Source organism: Netta rufina (assembly GCF_964035555.1).
Source record: "Netta rufina genome assembly, chromosome: 8".
NCBI lineage: Eukaryota > Metazoa > Chordata > Aves > Anseriformes > Anatidae > Netta > Netta rufina.
The window spans coordinates 17021809-17044394 of NC_140131.1; the positions used below are offsets into that span (position 1 = coordinate 17021809).

Here is a 22586-nt window from a genome sequence, read left to right on the forward strand (position 1 = left end):
TCCCTGTCCCTATGTGGTGCTGCAGGCTTTGGTATCACAGCAGCCTTTAGAAGATGCCAGCCCAGGTCTTTATGATATAAAGATCCGGATCTTAAAGACATAAATGTAACAAAAGTCTGACCCTTCCCCAGACATCTAGTTGTTGCCATTTTTTGTGTTTTCAACAAATTAACACTACAGGTTTTTCCAGTAAGACACCAGAAACCTCTATGTATCTGTTCTGCGGTGTAAATCCTGTGCTAGTAACATGCAATTTACCATTTTAGCCATTACACAGCGGCTGCTAGAATAACGTAGGGGAGATTTTAATTAGATGTGGGTGACTTATTACCCAAGTCTCAGCTGAGATATTTCTCTGTGACAGTTTTTAAGAACTCCTCTCTAAAGACTGTTGAGGCGCGTGCAGCATTGGAGAGGCTGAACCTGGCGATGGAGCTCCTTTGGCTGGAGGATGGGTGGTCGTCAGCGCGGCCCTGCCAGTGCTTGGCGTTATGTCCAGAGAAATGCTGTTCATTTTAACCACTCTTCAGTCATCTGTGCTGGCGGGCTGATCCTCCAGCCTTAAGTGACCTGTGAGAATGAAAAATGCTGGGGGTATGGTGTGTATCCTTCTAAATGCATCCCTGAGTTTGAATTGTATTACATTCACATACGTATTTATATATATACGTGTATGTATTTTAGAAGTTGATCAAGTGAAAGAAAAGCTAACAGATATAGCTGATGGGAATAAAAGCTGCGTGGATACAGCCATGGAGAAAGTAAAGTAAATTTGTGCTTGGCATGGATTAAAAAGGAAAAAGATTTAAGAGGCTGGTCTGGTAGCCCTCAGGCTGCACTCATGTGATTTAACCCTGCTTTTTAAGGAGAGTCTTTTAAATGTTCTTTCCAACAAGTATCTTGAAAAAACAAAGCTGCAGAATGTTTTTTTGTGCAAGCAGGTTTAGGTTTCTCTTTTGAAACAAACGTCTATTAAATAATCAGTCTCTGTAGTCAAGAGATTTATTGCATGTGTAAATATGCAAACATATGAGCGGTGGTTTGAATTGTACCTACCATTATAAAATCCCCATTTTGTCAAGAAAGATGATGTAAGTGGCCTTTCAACACTGATTATTTTTTTAAACTACCTTTGTGTATTACAATTAAAAGCAAAACATCCAAAGCAGCTCTGCCACTTTGCTGAGTTGCAGTTTGTTTTTTTTTAAGGTATTCGTGTAAAATCCTTGGTTTTAGCAGCTTTAAGGCAAAAGTTACTGCTGTTTCTTGCATTTTATGGAAATTGCCTCTACAATTATATAGATCACAGCTGCATAGTTTGTCATGTGCAATATCCTTTTCTAGTTAAAAATGGTAGTAAATTGTATTTTCTTTGAGTCACGACAGCAGGTTTCAAGCTGTGCAGCCACTGTCTTGGTAGGCAGCAGCACCTTGCGGTGCCTGCTCTGGCTCAGATGTTACATTTGTCTGCAAATACTGGCAGTTACCCAGCAGATAATGTGGGGGAGTGGCTGCATCAATAACTTGCGTGTAGACACGTAGATTTTTTTTTTACCAACTTATTCCAAATTTGGAGACAAACACAAGAACGGGTATTTTGGCAAGTCTACAGCTTAGAGAAAAGGCAAAGTGTGTGGGACAAACCCTCAAACCACGTGAAGAGGTACAAATGCAGCAGACCTGTGGTGGTTTGGTGTCTGCAGGTTGATTTTTAGGAAGTGAGACATGGGGAAAGAATGTCCTGGCTCCGGTCATTTTGCCAGTGCTTACTTAAGTGCTCTGAAGATGGAGGGTTTGTTGTGCTTTCTTTCAGAGGAACCACTGACTGGTTCCACTGAAAGGTTTTCATGTGCTGAGCTACTATTTCAACATTCATCACTGTCTGCCAGCCTGCCCTGTGTTCCAAACCAGACTTTGGGCTTTTTTGACTCCGGAAAATGTTTCTTACATTTAACTTCTATGAGCACAAGCTTATAAATTGTCTCTTCTTCTGTGATTGGTGGTGCTCCAGGGATTAGCAGAAAAAATACAGATGTCAGGCAAGTGCGAGAGCCACAGGACCTACTATACCCACTAGAGATTGAAGTTAAATTTTGCACACGCCTGAAATGCGGATTTCAGTAACATAACTGGGTGGAACTTGGTTCTGTCTGCAGGCCAGAGGTGTACAGGAACTGCAGAGCTGAACTGCAGCTAAACACCTTCTGTGAGAAGTGGCAAAATTTGATGTTAGCTGAAGGCTTGGTTTGTGTTGAGATTGGAATAGTGTTTGCTGTGTGCCTTTTAGGCTGTTGCATTTTAAAGGTTTCATTGCTGGATACAGCTGGGAGCATGTAATGGTTAGCTGGCTCTGCAATAAGCTTACTTTATTTTTACAGCAAAAGATTAACATCTGGATTTCCAGGGGTACAGAATATTCTCTGCTTTTGACAGTGTTAAAGCACAGTATTAGAATCCATTGAAATTCTGTTTTAAAGCAATACGCTGAAATGTTCCTATCTATCAAATGGGATCCACTATGTCCTGATAACCTGGTTTTGTATCTTTTTGTCTCTAGAGAAAGACTGGAAGTTGGATGTTGCCAGCTGGCCCAGCTGGAGCACACTATTAAGCAGTGCAATGCATCTGCTCACATGGAAGCGAAGAACAGGGGCTGGCTGTGACACTTGAGTCAAGGTTTGGAGTTGCAGTGCTCATCCCCCTTCATTTGCCTTGCCCACATGAAGTCCTGCTCCTCAGGGGCATAGTGGGAGGGAAGGGAATATTCACGGAGCCAAAAAAATCTGCCTTCTTCTTTCTCAATGGTGCCGTTTTATATTTGAGTTGAAGGGAAAACAAAAAGTTATACATGTATAACATTAAAAGTCAGAATTTCTGCCAAGCCTTGTGAGCTAGTAGAATTTTCTGTCTCAAGTGAGGGTCTCTGGATCGATACAACAAGATTTTGGGACACACCAAAATGTGCTGGAGTGGTGTTCTAAATGCTAGAAGTTTGTGTTGGAAGTCAGAGCTGTTACTAATAGTTATGTGATTGTACAGAAAAATAAAGGTAAGGTTTTTATTTTTCCTGACACTCTGGAAGTGAACAGTGTGGGGGGAAAAAGGGTTTTTATGGTATCTAGACTCTGAAAAGACTAAAAGGAGAGCAGTTGACTACAAAGCCAGATCTGGCCCATGATGTTTGCACTCCTACAGATATGAAGGACTAAAACACAGATGCAATGTCTGTGTCCTACGTACTGTGCTACATAAGGCTGAAGGGAGGATATAGAATGAGGAAAGAAATGGATTAATGCTTGTTGTATTGAAAAACAAACAGGCAAAACACACACACACCACAACTCATGTAAGTATTTGTCCTGAACGTCTTTTAAGTACTTTTGTCAGAATATTCAGTGTGACCTTTTCCAGTGAAGACTCTGGGCTGTTAACAGCAGTGAAATCAGGACCATTTGTGGTCCTGATCAGGACCATAAAGCATGTGAAATATGCTTTAAAAAAAAAAGTATAAAGTTCAGAGGAAAGTGGCATTTTTCCTTTGTTAAAATATCCACCTAATCTTGATGCAGTAGAAACTTGCTAGAAAAATTCTTTTGGTAAATTCCTCATCCTTCTGTCACCTTTTCTAGTAAAGACAGAAGTATTTTTTCCTCTGTATTACACACAGTGACTTGTCTCTGCTCTTCAGGTGACATCTCTCGTTGAATGTATTGTATGTTGCTTTCTAAAACTGCTTTAAGTCAACAAAACTTTCTAATAGCCATTTTCAATGCTGCTGTGGCCTTTAAAGCTACCTCTTTTATGTATGTATTTGTATAGAGATGAGATGACCAGTAAAGTTCTATAAGTGTTTATTTTGATATTAACTTTTGGATGTATTTGTAAAAAAATCTTTATTGTAAAAAAAATATCTAATTTATTGTTATAATAAATGAAAGTTAATTCTAGATGATAGTGTTGCTTTGATGACCTTTATTTTCACTCTATTTGCTTAACTGCTGTGGATGCAAGTTTAATGCAGGTCTCTTCCCTGATTTGAAGTGCCTAGTGCTAAGTAGCTTGTAAAAGTAACTATCAGAGTAAAATTCTCATTGGGGATATTTTCATTGATGCTGTTGTCCCACAGTTGTGGGTAAGACACCGTGTTCAGATAATCTTTTTTGGCAGTTTGTACCATATACATGGGAAATTAGGCCCACTTACACACATTAATTTGTCTGTCATAGCTCATGGCTACTTCTGATAAGCTTTAGGGGGAGAGAGTTGATAGATTAAGACGCTGTGAGACCTGTGAGAACACACACAGTTTTACAGCTTGGTGTAATCAGTAACTCCTTGGTCTTGTTCTTCTGCTCTGCTGTCCAGCTATAGCATTCTGCTGATGCATTACAGGGTGTCACGTAGAAACATGCTGTAGCAGCAACCTGTTCCTAGTGGTAGCATTAGTCAGCTGGTATCTTGTTGAGAGGTAAATCAGTCAAAGCATTGAGTTCAAAATGGCATGGGGACAGAAAAGAGCACTACTACAGGTGCAGCTTTATTTCCTACACCTACTTGCTTAACGCTCAGGAACACACCTAAATGAAGTTTCTTTTAAATGTTTCAGACACAGGACCAGTTTCTCATATCACCTTCAGTACCACCCTACTTCAAGTCACATGGCCCCTAGTAGGAGCAACACTTTCTCAAAACCAGGGGCAGCAGCTGGATGTGGTGAGCCAGGCCTTGGTGTCTGCACCCAGGAGCTCAGGGATCTCCAACCACAGGCAAGTGGAGTACACAGCCCTTCACCCCCCAAAGGCTGAGCTGCAGCCGTTCAGTTAAATAACCTATATTGCTTGCCTGAAGCCTATATGCATCTGAAACTCCCATTTCACTGGTGTAAGTTTTTTGTAAACTGTCTCATTAAAGAAATGAACACCAAGACACAGCACAGGAAGCGGGTGGTGCAAGGATTTCCCAGAAGGTACCTTTAATGTGTTTGCATCAGCAGCAAGCAAAGTGCTAGTTTTGGCACCAGGAGTTTAGATGTGCAGCACTACACATTAGACACCAAGTCATCCAAACCAACATTTTATCCATATGAGTAGAGAAAGTGAACTAAAACATAGCACTATGAGTACATATGAAGTCAAGTTATCGGTGTTCTATCACCTTTTCAGTTTGTAATATTAGAAAAATAAAACAGTTACTAATCAGATGAATATATTGTCATTGCCAACTTGGAAGAGTTTAAAAAACATGAGAAAAACCCCACACTTAAGTTTGTTTTACAAATGTTAGGTCAACCCTAGTAACAAAACTGCTGTACAGAAAGCACCCTCTATGTTTTTGTCAAAATATTTGGAGCCAAAATAATTTTCCCATGCTAGAAAGTCACAGCTATGTTATGTTCAGAAACTCCATTTGGATCTAATGAAAGTGTTGCCTACTAAGTTGCAATATTGTAGCAGAGGCAAAAGCTCAGAAGCTCAAGTACAGTGGTAAATTGCAGTCCCACTCAGTCTCTATGAACTCCAAGGTTGTCCATTTATCTGCCGTTTTCATTTCAACAGATAAAATACTCTGTTGAGTATATAAAAACTGTTATAAAAAGGCAATCATAAAAGATAAGGTATTGGCAGGCATGTCAGCTTCTTTAATAAAAAAAATAGCCATTATATCTATTTAAATAAGGCTTCTTGTTACAGACTGTTCCAGTTACTGAAGAAAACAAGGCCTGATGAAAAAAGGATCCCCCATAAACCTCACACTTCCTGCCCCAAGAACACATTGTACAGAAAAGAAAACATCATTTAATGTGCAAAGTGACAAAAACAAACACTGGGGGAAGCTCCTGAAATGATATGCTCCATCTAGTTTCTCTTGCACTATCGTCAAAGTCTTAAAAAAAACAAAAAAACACCACCCTGAAACAAAGTTCTAAAATACACAAAAAACCCTTCATCTTGATATTCTTTCCAAAACAAATATGTACAGCACATTAATATGCAATATGCAAAAGCTCTGTGTTGCTGTTGGCAACATCTATGCCCTCCCCAACCCTATTCACAAGTGTACCTCTACTAAAACACAATTACATCACTAAGCCTGTTAGTTTGAAAAGGTAATTTAATTCATCTAAAACTTGTAAATTTTCGTGTAGGGGCTCCATTCATTTGTTTCTGGATTGTAGACTTCAATTGTGTTCAGAAATTCGTTGCCATCAAATCCCCCAACTGCATAAATAGTGTTTGCCACCGTTGTGATGCCAGCATTGCTTCTCGGAGTAGTCATATTTCCCATCATCTTCCACTCGTTTTTAGCAGGGTCATACATCTCCACACAGCTCACTGCATGGGAGCCATCAAAGCCTCCACCAACAAAGAGTTTTCCTATGAAAAAGAGACAAAATAGGTGTTTCACTGCTAAGCACCCACTGTACTTCCAAACACAGCCTTCCTTTCCTGGAAGACCAAGCCAGAGCGAAGGAACGTAAGGGTTTCCTGGCAGAAACTTGCTTTTTTCAAGGTCTGGAGTTACAGCACCACCCTACCGAGCTCTTCTGATCATTAGGGCTGATTGGTCTGAAATAATTTCCAAAGCCCAAATTCAAACAGATGCAGCTCTGCAGGCTGCAAGGGTGATGTTTGGTGTGGGGGTGGGGAGAAAAGGAGGAGAGAGTGAGAGAAGAAAAAAGGGCTGGGGGAGATGCTCCCAAAATAAGAGCTTTTTGTTATGATGGTTACAGTTTTTAAATAATTGAAGGCATAAACCAAGTTCTTCCTGTATCGTTTCCTCCCTTTATTAAAATACAAAGGAACACACCTTTGTGTTCTACTTTCACTGTAGCTCAACATGAAAAATTCATTAAGCATAAGAGGCTGTGTAAGATCGCGGAAGCCTACCATCGTGAACAGCCACCCCAGCTCCCCGTCGAGCCATGTTCATGGGTGCAATCAAAGTCCAGGTATCGTTCTCCGGATTGTAACGCTCCACACTGCTCAGGCAGTTCCACGATTCTGCTCCCCCAATTATGTACAAATACCCACCGAGCTCACACACTGCAGACTGATGTCTCCCTGTAACCAAACACCACGAGTTACAGCCCAGCACAGAAGTAGTGCACTAATAACTTGCCACAGTAGCTGAAACTTATCCAGCTTTTTTGTTTAAAATCCATGGTTTTGCAACTGCCCTTTTTCCCCTCCCTCCCAAATCGCACAGCAGACTTACGGACATTAAGTGGAGCACAACTTGTCCACGATTTTGTTAGAGGATCAAACACATCACAGTTCTTAAGTCCCTTTTGGCCATAAGGATCTGAACCACCAACAATGTAAAGTTTTCCATTCAGGGCACATACTCCTATTCATATAGGAAAGAATAATATGTAAGCTAATAAATTAATAAAGAAAATAACAGTTGATCAGCTGCAGATGTGTTACCTGCATTGCAACGATTGGTTCTCAGTTCTGGAACAGGAGTCCAATCATCTATTTCTGGCTCATACATTTCTCCACAGCTCAAGTCATCCGAGTGGCCATTTGACCCACCCACAACATACAGCTGCCCCTACATGGAAAAAATGAGTACTTTCACATACAAGTGGTCAACTCAAAACATTACCACTTTAGTAAGCTCGTAAATTCAATTAAGCAACTTGTATTATGGTTATATAAGGTTTCCAATATTTGTCCCACCTATGTTTACATAATCTCAACATATTATCTGATCTCCACACACCATTAAAACTGCCATCTGGAACCGAGCTCTCGGTGTCCTCATAGGTGCAATGAAAGTCCAAGCGTCCTTCTGTGGATCATAGCATTCCACTGTGCGCAAGCATTCCTCTCTGTTATATCCACCTAAAATCAAGAGTTTAAATGGTATCAAACTTCCAAAGACCAATTGCACCCCTTACAAATTGAGGGAGCTGCTTTAAAGAACTGTTATTCATTCTCTTACCTGCAGCGATCAGCTTGCCGTTCAGTTCAGCTGTGCCCAACCCAGACCGAGCATACTGCATGGGAGACATGGGCTTCTCTATCACATCGTTTGGCTGAAGCTCAAAGCTCAGACTCTTCAGCAGTCGTGGTGTGCTTGTGGGAGAGCTCTGAGGGCTGTTGCGGCCATGCAGGAATATCACGCACAGCACGCCGTCCAGAACAGCGAGACACAGGTAGGTATTACCTGTAAGTCAGGAGAACAGGAAAGAAGACCGATACGAATGACTTGGAACTTTCTGGGTCAAATTATACACAACACGGGATTTCTGATGGCCCTGTGGACACGGGATCAAAACACTGGTGATCCCAGCTTGGCCCCAATTATTTTAAAAACATCCCACAAATTAGCGTATCATCAGTAAGAAAAAGTGCTGCTTAGAGATGTTGAAGGAAACCCTTGAGGGTGAGAGGTGATGGGTACGTAACACCAGATGCATCTTTAGACAACTCCCCTGCCTCCTCAGATACTCACTGGAAGTTTTCTCTGAAGCAATGATTTTCCATTCATGTTTAGGACTCTGAACAGTAGCACTTGGAGAAAGACTTCCAGAGGAGCTGCTACTTATCTGCTTGTGATCATTCTCACGTGGTGGCTTCTTCTGCAAAATCAAAAGGCAGCTACAGAAACCTATCCAGAGACTACTCCTCTTTCTACCTTTGCTTCCCTGAGCTAACACATAACTATTCAAGAGAACCCTTCAGCTACCACCTCCACAGAGTATCATGTATAGCCCACCTACCACTGCATACTCAACAACAGTAGCCAAAACCCTATATCTTAGCTCAGTACTCATTTCATCCTCTGATTGCACCTTTGTACTGCTGGTGTATGACTAGAAATCATTCCAAATTCCTGGATAAGAATATGCATTACTATCAGGTTTTTCAAGGCTAAGGAAAAATCTCCATCTATTTGGAAAAAAAAAAAAAGATTTACAAAGTAGAAGCTACACTTGAACTCTGCTTCTGGAATTTGAGTTAACTGTATAAACCTTTTCGGAAGTGAATTAACTATTCTCTTCATTCCCTGAAGATGAATTAATTTCAGTTCAGTTCCTCTCTGTGTTCCGACTAGCCATTTCTTGGATTTTACTCCCTTGATACTTCCCACTAACAGGAGATTACTGCTCTCTTTTCTTCTTCAATTAAATTTATACTGTAGTTCACATTATTTTGCTAAACTAAGAAAAGCCAAAATTTCACATTTCAGAGACAGCTCGTTAGGTTATATGCAGGCTTTTTCTGAATCAGAAGAACCAAAAGAGAGGTTAAAATTCTGTTTTGTTAAGAAGACATTATAACCACAGGACGAAAATTTACAGTGCCTGCACAGTTCCCTGGAGTCTGATTTCTATGGAAACTGTCATAAGATTTCCAGAATACACCATCTAACTCATAGATAACCTTACACAGAGTTTGACAGCTACACTCAGTTTTGCATGAAAACCAATTCATTTGTGGATAGCATTTTTGTTTCTGAATCTTCATTTAGTTAAAAAGCTTATTCTTTTATTCTTGAACTACCTCAACAGTCACTGACATTGCAAACAACATCTGTAATTCAGAAATTTTAAAATTACTGACCAATTCTCCAGACCCATTGTCTGTGGGCTTTTGGTGTTCTCTCGACTGCCTGACTTTTCAAAAGCTGGATGCAAATTTCTGAAATTGTTAATTCCAGTTATCAAAAAGGATTTTAAAAAGAAGTTGAGGGCTCTTTGGCCTCATTTCTGAAGAAGAAATTTTTGCAAGTTCACCTCTTAGCTTTTAACTACTATAAGGAATAGCATCGAAAGGTGGTGAAATCTGTGAGGGTTTGCTAAGAAGAATTACAAGTAGAATATTATCTGGCTGCATTTTCATCTCTCTTCACTTCTAAAATCCACATTACAAGATGGAAGTATTTTACATAACCATCTGCAAAAAATTTCAAGTAATATATACTTGCACACATCACTTATGAATTAAAATATACATACTTTTAGCTCAGTGAATTTAAACAAACTATATTTGGATAAAGCAACTGATAGTTTACATTTATTATTTATTATTAGCCTTTGTTTATTTTTATGTTTGTTTCTTAAATAGTCTCCATTGTCCTAAGCCACGTGTTTTTCAGGAGCTGAGAATCAGTACCATATTTAGCTGGAAGTAAAAAAAAATAAATCTCAAAAAACAAACAAAAAAAAATCAAAAAACACAAGACAGTCAAAGCATCAGCTCTCTCTCTGGCTCAGAAATTATATACAGATGTTTTTTTTGAAATCTCTCTTGCACATTACCAATACAGCTGAACAAAAGAAATGGATGCTGGCAGCTAAAAGAACAGAACTTATGTCTGGAATCTTTTTCTGTGCCAAAATCTTAACAGATGCATAAGTCATTCTCATGAACAGGAAAACTGCAAGCCAAGCAGTCAGTCCACGATTCTTTTCGGTCTCTTGGAGATGATTTCGTCTACATTTCTACTACACTACAACTGATCTGCTACAGCTGACTGCTTCTCTACCATTTCCTCCTTCTAACAGCCTAAGATTTATTTAGAAGTCAAACCTAAAGCACTTAATGTTGCAAAGGCTCACTTTGAGTCAGTCTGCTGATAAACTGACAGTAATCATTGACATTGACAGCAATCAGAACTAAATCATTGCGTCCAGCAGTTTTGAGAAAGATACGCTTTCTTGTCACATATTTCACCATTAAAACTACTGCTGCTTCCTCTGCTACAGTATACAGGACTTCAGGTTGCTGTGAACTGCTCCGGTCTATCTGAGGTTACCTCGGACTCTCTGCAAGTTGTACCTGCACAAACTGAATGTGGTCATCATCACTGCCATACACCTCAGCCTGTCCATCTAGCAGATTTCCATCAAGCAGCTTGTGATCAGCTGAGTAGTACAGCGTTTGAACCTGCAAAAACAACAACAGAATACCCATGTGGCTACTGTCTCCATTATTACTTAGCTACAGGCAGATTACAAAAGGCAGTCGCCAGCATACTTCTTGTCATCTCATCTCAATCTAGCGGAATGACAAAACTAAAAGGAAGCAGATGTCATGGTGGCAATCTTCAAACATTGGATGAAGGTTCCTTACTTTCTCAGCTTGAAAGAAATCTTCAGTTTCCAAGGACTTCTACTGTTTTTTCCAGCACAGAAACATTAGACAAGCAAGAGGTACATTAATTTGCAGAATTACACAAATTCACAATCTCATGCAAGCATTTTTGTTATCCCCGCAAACAAGTTTTCTGCTTTGAAAAATACACATATTTATGTTGACCAGAAAGAGTTAAGGGAAGCCAACAGTGGACTCTAAAAGAAAGGTATGGGGATGAGGGAAGACAACACAAATTTAAGCTCTGGAAGAAACTGTTGTCCACGTCTAAACATCAGATGCAACCGTTTCAATGAAATGCATCTGAATTTCAACATGATCAAAACTTAAAATTAATTAGTTATTCCAAGTGGAAACATACACTCAAGAAGGTATGACAGTTATCAACATGTACTTTTGCCTATACAAGTGTTTCTGAAGATCTACTGTGCCTGTAGTAACAGGCTGGGAAAATTCTGATGTTTGGTGTCTATTTCTAAAGCCCATTTTTTCCAGCCAATTAGAAATTTCGATTCCCCACCAATTTTTCCATTAAAAACTGCCCAGGCTAGATCTAATATTATTATTCATGAGTAAAGCCATTTAATAACACACAACTTTTAAAATAATATATCCTGTAAAGGAGTAAGTAAACACCATTAAATCATCATCATCGTTCTCTGCCCACAGCGGATTTTCTTAGGAGAACTGGGGCAGGACTGCTGCTTCTGTACGTGTCAATACACTTGAGGTTTCTTCTTGGTTCTTCAGCCTTGGTATCCTAGTTTTGTTAATAAACCTATGGGGAGATAAATCAATGGGGAGGAACAACCATTAGAAGCTTTTACCTACTTTGCATTTACAAGTAAAACCTGCAAAGGAAAACATCAAGAATCTACAGCAAGTTTCAGTACCACCTCCCCAGTTCTAAAGCAAGATACATGCCACTTCTGAGATTTCTATACAGCACATAGTGAGCAAAAAAGGAAAGCGGAAGACCAGACTGAACAGTTCATTCAGCTCACCTGAACACCCCCCCAGTTTCTCAGCTTAGGGGTACCTACAGTAAAATTTAAATTCTTTAGGGTCATAGTTAAAAAAAGTGGAAAAAAAAGAAAAAGGGATCATCCTTCATACTGATTTTTTTTTATATTAAAAAAAAAAAGACAATGATGTTTAATCCCATTTTCTTAAAGACTAACCTCTTCCATTAGATCTTCCAGGCTGTCTCCATTCTCCCAGATGCTGCGCTGTACCCAGTTGATTACCTTTGTGTATAATTTGCCATTGCTAGGTAGGCCAACATTGTCTTCAAGCATTACTTCAAGCTTGAAATAGAAGAGGAAGGGAAGTGAATTACTGAATGACTTACTCCGTGGGTTTTACCCTTTTATTTGCAGCATACTGTACCTGATGTAGTGAGCATTACTCCTGCTTTTCAGTGGAGCTAGAAGGCAGCAGGAGCTTTTGGTTTGTACAGTAGAAACTAGTAAGCACATTGAAGTACAACTGCAGTTGTACTCAGCTGTACTTGACTGCTCTACAGTCAAGTTGCACATTAGCATGAATATTATACAGAATGTTCATGTTGTTTTTTTTAAAAAAAAACTCAGCATACTATGGCTTCCCTTTTGGGAGCAGGAAAACTTTACATTTGTTCCTTGGATTACTTTTTGTAAAGGTGATTTCTAACTCCCTTCACATTGCCTGCTGTCCCATACCAAAAGTAAGTCTACAAACTTCAGCTAACCTTTAACCGTGGAAGTTTGAGAAATTCCTCCTGTTCTGAAATCTGCAAAAGATGTTCCTGAATGTAGCCATCAATCTTGTTCAACAAACGTGAGTCTCCCATAGAACTTCCAAAATTTCGGTAAGAGATGCAGCTCTGAACATCCATCTTGGAGAGCAAGTAGTCACCACAAACCTTTTAAGAAAGGAAGCTGCATCTTAATTTACACACTTTTTATATGTATTTTATATGTATTATCCACCCCAACACAGAAACAATTTTTTTTTTTTTTAACTGCACAACAGTGACTGTTTGTCTGTTGTCATCTCCCCGCACTAGCTGCTATAAATGAAATGTCGCCTTCCATAAGAATATGCATACATTAGCTTTTATATGTGTAGGACTTTCTTCTACTTACATATATGCGTTTCTTTGCAAATCTGTTCAAAAATACAGATACAAATCCCAATTGCCTTGTCAAAGGTATCCCCATTTTCAGCAAGAGCGAGCATTTTGGAAACCAAGCTCAAAACTTAGGTTCTGCAGTGTGTGTGTTACTTCTTTTTCACGTACCACTGCCACAGATTTACAGAGCCAATTATGCCCCCCCGAAAACAACCAAGCACATCAGTGCTCCCATGAACCTTAAGGTAATTAACCAGCTAAGATTCATAAGCCATTTTACTTACACATGTGCACAAAGAGAAACAGCTTCAGAGAGCCCTTCAGCACAAGGATAACACAAACTGAAGCAATACATGCTGATGTCACTCAAATTAACACTGTGCAAAAGCTTACCCGCTAAGCACTTTTTCCACAGAATTTTTTAGTCTCACTACCACCAAAAAGCGTAACACTGACTGAGAAAACGGAACAGACCTCTGAAGAGCTGAGAACTGTACCTGCTTAACTCTCTCCATCTTCAACTTCTTTGCTGCTGAGTATACATCTTTCACCAGTTCTTTATCAGCTTTTAACCTATTGAAGAAAGAAACGTAACTTCATTACTTTGATTCTTTATAATTAAAACTTGCCCTCATTTCTCAGAAAAGTACTTACTGAGCAGTATAGGCATAGTTCAACAGAACTTCAACAGCATCTGGATTGAGATCATCGAATTTGACATGGGAAATTCCATGAGAATCACTATCACTATTGAAGATTTCAAACAGGTAGGGACTGCAGCAAGCCAGCACAGCTCTGTGCGCCAACATCTCATGTCCACACACCTTTATTTAAAAAACAGATGAAAATCCACAGGGTTGTAAGATTTTCTAAAAGAAATATATTTATATTGTAACACAGTATAAAGACCTTCCCAAGTGAATGGCACGATTCAAATCAATTTATTGATCAATAGTAATCAATACTGCCTTCAACTTACAACACTAATGAGTTTTTTCAGGTGATGTATGGTGCTTCTCTCAAAGTAGTATCTGTTTCTTTTTTTTTAAATATGGATTTTCCAGAAATATATATATATAGTACTACAAAACATAATGAAAAAACATATTCAACCATAATACTTGAGAGGAAAAAAGTTACCTGGAGTCGGACATCGCAGAACTGACCACTTTTACGTAAGGCATTTAGTTTGGCAACAGATGACTCGATGAAATTTTCATCTTCAAACATCAAATATCCATTAGGAATCATTTTGGAGTTGGTCTGGCTGAGAACAGAATGTGTATCATTTTCAGATATAACATTTTGCTTCCATATAGAAGTACAATTAACACATCACTTGCAAACATTCATAAGAACTTTCTCAAAAGAACATCCACCTCAAAAAAAAAAACAAACTACAAGAGTACAACTGCTGATGACTGTGTTAACAACAATACTTTGGATTGCCCAGATTATTGATTTTTCAAAATGAGATGCTCCACAACTTTTTTTTCCCTTTCAACTTTTCCACATCCCATCCGCAGGTACCAACAGATGCTGAACCTGTGCTTGCTCTCTGTGAGCAAACTGGAAACCACTAGATTAGGCAAGAAACTTTATTTCCCTCCATGAAGATCAGACCTGGAAGATTCATTGCTATTTTCTGCTCACTGCATAAAATGTCATATTGACCAGATTTATTTCTGCACAGACCTAAAGCGCAGCTGCATCGAAAACTAAAAACTGAGAATTTAAAGTAAAAAGGGAAGTCAAATAGCCATAGAAATTAAAAAAAAAAAAGTTTGATTTTATGAATGTAATGGCTGAAATATTTCAGAGTAGCTGAGAACTATAAGAGAAAACAGACAGATTGAAATATATTCTGTATCACCACCATGTATTTTAAGTCCTCATGAAGCTAAAGCAACTTCCCCTGAACATCTTACCCATATACAAACATGTCACCTCATGCAACTTGGACCAAGACTGGAAAAATAACTTCAGGAAACTATCTATCTGTTGAACTTGAAAGCTATTTTGTAAGTCATTTAACTTTTTTTTTTTTTTTTTTTAAAATCTAAGCACTTTTTCTAAAGTCCTCTTAAGAAATAGAAAGCTAACCAAGAGTACTAAAATAAGACCCTGAGATGACATACTGAATTTGTCTCTCTCTCAAATCTTTAAGTTTGAGTTGCCTATGTATGCAAAAGTAAAGTTTCCTCAACAATTTTAGAGGAAATAATATGTGGAATGCTAGTAACATTGTCAGCAGTAATTTATATTTCCATATGAAATTAAAAAAATGTAAATGATTAAACAACCCCCAACAAAATACAAAAATTGGAAATAAAGTACAAAAATAATAGCAAGCTCCACACAAATAATTTTAGCTTTATTCCACTTGTTTTAACTTCACTTAATACAGAAAGTATTTGACTGTAAACTGGCAATAGTCTTACTTCCAGATGTTTTTATTTGCATAGATTTTCAATTGTTACAACTTAAAATTAAAAAAAAAAAAAAGAGGACAGGAAGTTTTTAAAGTCACAGAATTTCAGCAAAACTATTAATTATTGAATACACATCTACCAGTATTAACTTACCTAGCAAATATATTACTGTAAATTTTTAACTGGGAGGTCTTAAATTATTCCTATGGTATCCCTGTGTCAAAACAGAGCGCTTCAGTTTCAGTATCCTCTGATAGGGAAGATGTTTGTTGAAATGCAAAAACAGACTTGTCTTTGCAGCTGTAATATGGATTCCAAATCTATCAGGCTTGAAGATGATGTAATCAAGTCCTTAAGAGCTATAGACATGAATTTCTTCTGTGATAATCGTGCATCATAATCTGCAATAAAGAAATTATCAAGTAAGGACAATATATAATGCTACCACATATTTCTGGTGAAATTTAGTCTCCTAAAGCAGAAGTTCCTGATGCCTCAAAAACAAGTCTTCTGTACAAAGAGAAAACAACCTGAGAAATTCTATATTGACACCACTACAGCCTCATGTCTAACAACAGGTGCACCATACCAGTTCCTACACACACAGAGACAAGATAGTAGCTATAGCAGTATTTAGAAAAAAAAAAAGTTAGAACAGCTGAATCCAATTTTCAGACAATTCCTTACCAATCCTGACTTTCAGCACTTCCTATATCTACGTATTGCTGCTTGCTTACACAAGAAGACAAACTCTCAAGTAACAAAACAAAAACTACTAGACATATATAGAAAAAGAAGCCACTCCACATGCCTCCTACCTTTTGCTTTTCCTATACTTGTCTACTTGTATCCTTCTTCTCCTAAACGCCTAAAATGGACCGAAGATGGATTAAGGACACGTCTGAAAGGACTGGACATGTCTCCAGTCTTAGGTACTTCCAAATAAACAACGGTAAAGTCAGAAATTGCCGTTTTCTACGACAACCTCTTGGATAATGAGTATCTTCACTACGCCCGAGCAGGACCCGTCAGCTGCAGCCAAGCCCCACGCAGGCACCGCAGCCCGGGGTAGCTCTGGGGGGATCCTTCGTGCGGGGGCTGTTTATGCCGGCCTTTGCGGGGAGGGGAGAAGGGGAGGAGGAGCAGCAGTGGGGAGGGAGCAGGCAACAACCACACACTCTGGAACTTTCCATGACCCTGCTGCCGCCCCGGGAAAACATCAATCACTTCATCCACTTGAGTTCCCCGCTGCAGTTCCCGAGTGATATTTGTAGCTACAGATTAAATGCCGCACTGGGAATCAGGTTTCCTTAAAATAGGTGCAGCCCATTTTTCTTGTCAAAACTTAAAAGTCACCTACAGAGCAGGCAAAGAGCCCCATGGCTCTCCTGCCCAGCCACAGCCAGGACCATTTTGTCAGGAACTGGCCCTCCTTCGGACTTCAAGCACATCAGCAGCAGCTCAAGCACAGGACCGATCCTCCCGGGCAGCAGGGGGCATTATCCCACAGCACAGCAGCTCCCCAGGGAAAGAAACTGCTTCCACCCATCCCTATCAGCTTCCCACAACCCTGAGGACAGGCCGTGGCAGTCAGCAGACAGCCAGGTAGCCAGAGTTAGAGTTAACTACATTTGGCCACTAGCAAAGGCATGAACACAAAGCAAACAACAGAAAATGAAGGCTTCTTGCCTTATTGGTGCAGCAGGGAAGACATCTCCAGTTTCTACTAAAGCAAACAAGGAGTTTCACTTCTTAAAAACAACCTGGTGTCCACACTGCCCGCAGAGATTCATCTCGTTTGAAATATTCTCTTGTTCAAAGATGCAGAGATGCTATTTCTACACAAGTATGGCAGTGAACTAGTTCCAAAAGAAGTTGTAAGAAAGTAGTAGAAGTTGGGCTTCATCAAGACTATTTTCAAATGTACAAGAGTTACAGCCAGGAGACCTCGGAGTTTGCAATTTCAGGTTTTAGACCTGCCTTTTCCCTCCCAAGGACCACCACGAGGCACTGCTCACCTGCTCTGAGGTCCACAATTACCAAAGCAAATTAAATGTACATTGCTCCCATATCCAGACAAACAGGCTTCCAGCTTGCTTGCAATTGGCATTAGGTACTCCCCTGTTCAATATTCACTGGAACTGCTGCTAATTACCAGTGTCAAGGCTTTGGGTAGATTTCAAGTTACACGACAACTATTCAAATACTTTCAGTTAAACACCAGAACCATCCCCATTCTGTCTGCATCTCCAGGCATGTCCTGCCATGTTCTGTTCTAACAGAACAACTTAATTTCATGGGCAGCGTTTCAACTTCGCCCTGTGTGCTCACTTACAACCTTCAAGACCTATAAAGGGCATCCAAAATAACTCTGGACTTAAACAAAAGATCTGTCCTTTAAAGTGTTCCTTCACACATGAATGCAAGACTCTGCATTTATGCACCTAGCAGTATTTTCTAATATTTTCTAAGAATCTGAACATCTTAACTACTGCCATGAAGTTTTAGTACTGTTGTATGCAAACCATGGCTAGTATTAGTATTCAAAGGCAGCATTAATGAATATGCTTGTGTTATTTGCATTCTGCACTCTTTCTGTTCTGGTACACCAATGGTAGAACAATTGTTTTCATCAGTTAAAAATCAACAAAAAGCCAAGAGTGACAGCATTTTCTACTTTAAAGGCTATAAAAAGGTACTGCAAACAAATTCCTTTCTATGGTCACTTTGAAATTTTCGTAACCCTTTAATTACCAGTTTTTCTGATTTTTTTCTTATATTCCCTTCTAGCTTACCATCAAGAACTGTCACCAGAACTATCACAATTTTTTTTATTATTATTACTATTCTTAATTCTCTTGGATTTTTTTTTATTTATTTATTTTTAATCAAGTGTGACAGTCACAGATCACTGTAAGCTAGGTAAAGCATGAGGTCTGATACCTCTGAAATTACTTTTCAAGCTCCATCAAAATGGAATCATTTAAAGACTTTAAAGCCACAGAACCAGCACTCCCAACCAGGAACTGGGTATCTCCATTTGAGAAAATTGTTTCTTGAGAGAAGGCCTATTTCCTGCACACAGTTTTAATCCAAAGCAAGAAGCGAGTGATCAGGGTTTGCATTGTAGTTTTTGCCTTAAGGATTTTGACTGGTGCTGAGCCTGGAGGCATCACCCCGCAGCCAGAAGCCAGCTCGAGGCTGCTAAGCACTCCCGCCATGCTGCTGCAGCTGAGCAGAGGAACGCCATAACTCAGGTGCCTGCTTCTCACTCGACTGAAACTTCACTGGGTTCCCGTAACTGCAGTGCCCGAACACTTACCCCTATGCACAGGCTGAGATCTCCATTTCCAGTGGTACATCTTCTTATGGAAGATTCACAGCTCAGCTAAAAAATTTTCCACTATAAGTTCACTGCACTTAGCTGACTCCCAGAAGAGATACTTTCTCCTCTTAAACTCATCTTGTCATTTCACTGCATATACACTTTAAGGTGCATTTTCAAAAGACTCATTTAAATAACGATGTCTTCTCATCTTTCACTGCCCTCTCCTCTTACACCTATCTTGCAATGCAAACAGTACTGAAATATGATCAGGTCAGGCAGTTAGAAGAGCAATTAAATGTCATAATTGATACATTTTACTTTGTTGGTTGTGTTTAGTACTTACAATCCCCTCACACAGAAAACATTCCAACATCAAAAATATTTTAAAAAGCCATTAAAAAAAAACTGCATTAAGATTACTGTTGAATTTCTCTGAAGTCTTAAACCCGTTGCCATGATCTAGGACTGTCCTCTACAGAGCCACTTCTGGGGACAGCACGTGCTGCAGCCTCGGGTAAGGTACCAGGCCGGCAGGTCCCGGCACTAAGGCTGCCCATGGCCAAACACCACACGTGCTATTTCTTTTTCCTCCCAGTTGAGAACTTAGGTCTAGTCCGGTGGTACTTCCATGTGCAGTACTTCAGTAAAAAATTGAAGTCAATGCTTTATGCCAATTTTGCACAAGATTTTTTGCCATATTAAGGTATTACCTCTTCAACTCAACAGTAAACCATTGATTTTTCAGTTAATGTTTTAGTTTGGGAGATACTTTTAAAACTTTTGATTACAAGTTCATGCCTGTTGATACAATGATTGACACTTGATTGACACTTGTTGATGCAGTGGAACATAAATGGAATTTAACACCACAGTTGGTGTTCCTAAATGTTTTCTGCTTGCTGTGGGCTTTCCTGCTTTTCACAGCCTACTTCAGAAGAAACATAGGTCAGACCTATGAGTACTTACAGTCCCTTACCCATATCATAATATATTTTCACATCTGGGTTTGCATTTGGGTAAAATACTATGGGCTAAGACATATGCCAATGTAATTTACACCACTGAACAGACTCAACTTCTTTACACCAGTGATTTAATACAAGTAAAGACTCATAGATTATGTATCAAATTTGGTTTGCGTATTACTTTTTGGTTATTTTCCACTACAGATTTAGTCTGGTCCGTAACTGTGACCTGTAAATGACATTGACGTGTTTTGCTACAAATCAACACACACCATGCCCCATGTCCCCACAGTGAGGAGAAAGGGATAGAGCATTTGCTATCACCAGTTAAGGACTGCAGGGGAAGGAGAAAGTACTATGGACATTTTCCAACACCTTTTACACGTAGTCCAAGAAAATGCAATACTTGTACTGTATTATAGAGAGCAAGGCTACAGAGCTCTGTATACACAAACGTGCTTGAAGACTTAGAAAAATTTACAAGAAGCAGGTTTTGTGCTAGAATGTTACTGCTCCTTCCACTATAACTCAGCTGCAACACACTCAGCTGCCCAGTTAGGGCTCATTTCCAGTGCTTTTCTGCCATGCTTCTGCCACGTTCTCTTTCACTGTCTCATGTTCCTTTTTCCATACCATTTCTGCACTTCCTCTTCTCCTTTTCCTCCTTGTTAAAACTTTTTTGTTGTTCTCATTGTCTTTGTCTACTTTCTGCCTCATACATAGTCTGTTAAAACTCTCCCACCCCTCACCCCCATGGATTTCTGCTAGCACACTTCCTACAGTTCTTCAAATGTTTATCACACAACCAGCAAACTGTTTGGGTTTGTTTGTTGTCGCATCCCTCCCAGCTGGGCAGTTTTTGCCTTTAACACTCCCCACTCCTTAAAAACTCAAACTGAGGAAAAAAAAAAAAAAAAAAGTACCTATTTACAGTAGCTAAAGTACCATTTCCTAGTTGGCATGTATTTGCCGACTGTTGCATCCTGTGCTCCAGGAGCTGGGTTTGTGGTGACAAAATCCACCTTCTAAAATTAAACCAACCTCACCATGGCAGCAGTACATCCTGCTTAGCTCCTTACTTTGTAGATCCCTGACGGAAAAGAATAAATGTGATGTCTACACACCCATCACTGAAAAAAAAAAAAAAAAGGATTTCCCCTTCACAAATTGTGACGAATAAGGAGAGAGTGATATGATACTGAATTTCCACTAGCCTGTCACCACTCGGCCTTGCTATCCTTCTTCCTTCGTAAGTAACTCGGCTGCCTCGCCTCTCACTTTGTCAACATTTTTTCACCCTTCACGGAACCGCAACCAATTTGCTTTTTGTGTTGCTGGGAGTCTGGGGCGCAGCCCCGAACCTGCCGAGGCCGGGCCGTTCTCCGCCCTGAAGGGCCCCAGAGGCGCTACGAGGCCGCCGCTTGCAGGCAGGCGGCCCTGCCGCGGCTCGCCCCCTCCCCTCGAGCGCTCACGCCCAGAGGGGCTTTGATTTATCGCCCGCCTCCAGCAGCGCCACCGGGCCCGCAGCCGCGGTGCCGCCGCGTTATCTGGCTCCCAGAAGCGATGCGGGTGCCGGGCGGCCGTGCCCGTGGCAGCACGCGTCCCTCGGCCCCCGGCCGTGACCTGCTGCGCGCCAGGCCCGGCTCCGGGCGCTCTCCTCGGGCGGCCGGGCTGCGGCGGAGCGGCGGCCTGACCTTGGAGCGCCGCCCGAGGGCGGATCGCGCCTCCTCTCCTCGGCGCAACTTCGGGATTTGAGAAACGTCTTGCAAAAAGCACAACGCCGCGGCCCGGCGGGGAGGCGGAGGGCTCCGCTCGCCCTGCCGGTCCCACGGCGCTGCCCACCCCGCCCGCCGCCATGCCCCGCGCCGGGAACAAAGAGCCGCGGCCCCCCGCCGCCCCCCGCGCCCCGCCGCCGCCCCACCTGGTGCCTCTGAGCGCAGACGACGCCGTTCATATTGGGAGGCTCCAGGCTGCGAGGGAAGCCGAGGCGGAGACGCAGCCCCAGCCAGCAGGAAGAGGGAGCGGAGTGAGGCGGCGGCGGAGGGAGAACGCGAGGGAGAACGCAGGCGGCAGGCGGAGCGGGGCACGGCGCCGAGGACCCGCCGCCGGAGCAGGAAGAGCCCGCGGCGCCCTCCGCCTCCTGCGGGGCGGGCGGGGGGCGGTGCCGAGACACGGGGCGGCCGCGCCCTGCCGGCCTCCGCCCTCCTTCCTGCCGTGCGTCCCTCCGTCCTGCCCTGGCTACCGAGGGGTCAGTGCCGGCTGGCCGGCCGGAGGACGGGGGTGCTGCCGCCGCCCGAGGGGAGCGGGAGCCGGTGGCGGCCGGGGGCCGTGAGGGGAGGCGGGAGGCTTGCCCCCGGGGCTGGGAGAGCGCCGGACCCGCAGGGGAAGGAGGCGGCGTGAGAGAAGGCAGAGGCCGGCCCAGGGCCGTGTCTTTGCGCAGATGCCCTCGCGCCCTTACTGGTAGCTCTTAGCTCAAGCGCGCCCAGCTCGATGGGTTTATTTCTCACACCTTTCCTCCTCAGCTATGGTGGCCGCCCTTCACCTGGGCCTGTAGCTGAAGGCAGCCAGATAGGTGGACGGGCATAACCCGAGGGCAGCTGGCACGGGGCTCCCCGTGGCAGCCTGCCCGGTGTGGCAGCCTGC

General features: G+C 41.5%; 2 protein-coding genes across 3 annotated transcripts in view; one reads left to right on the top strand and one right to left on the bottom strand.

Moving 5' to 3' along the window:
* Window positions 1-3828, top strand: part of SWT1 (SWT1 RNA endoribonuclease homolog) — a 39411-nt gene extending 35583 nt beyond the window's left edge. Inside the window, exon 19 of the mRNA XM_084291279.1 lies at window positions 2558-3828. Coding sequence (XP_084147405.1) covers window positions 2558-2663 — 106 coding nt within the window. The 3' untranslated portion in view covers window positions 2664-3828. The remainder of the gene's footprint in view (window positions 1-2557) is intronic.
* Window positions 3829-4947: 1119 nt separating this feature from the next.
* IVNS1ABP (influenza virus NS1A binding protein) lies at window positions 4948-22072 on the bottom strand. 2 transcript variants are annotated; one of them, XM_084291025.1, is made up of 15 exons: window positions 21865-22072; window positions 15804-16051; window positions 14359-14481; window positions 13873-14042; window positions 13716-13791; window positions 12835-13008; window positions 12287-12412; window positions 10791-10898; window positions 8461-8587; window positions 7948-8172; window positions 7726-7847; window positions 7428-7554; window positions 7216-7347; window positions 6888-7061; window positions 4948-6374 (listed from the first exon to the last, which is right to left on the bottom strand). In XM_084291025.1, exons 3-15 carry the CDS (start codon window positions 14467-14469, stop codon window positions 6121-6123), a joined length of 1926 nt encoding a protein of 641 aa, XP_084147151.1. In that variant the 5' UTR covers window positions 14470-14481; window positions 15804-16051; window positions 21865-22072; the 3' UTR covers window positions 4948-6120. The 2 variants fall into 2 exon arrangements, with proteins under 2 accessions (XP_084147151.1, XP_084147150.1); XM_084291024.1 differs by having other exon boundaries at window positions 14359-14485.
* Window positions 22073-22586: the final 514 nt, after the last annotated feature.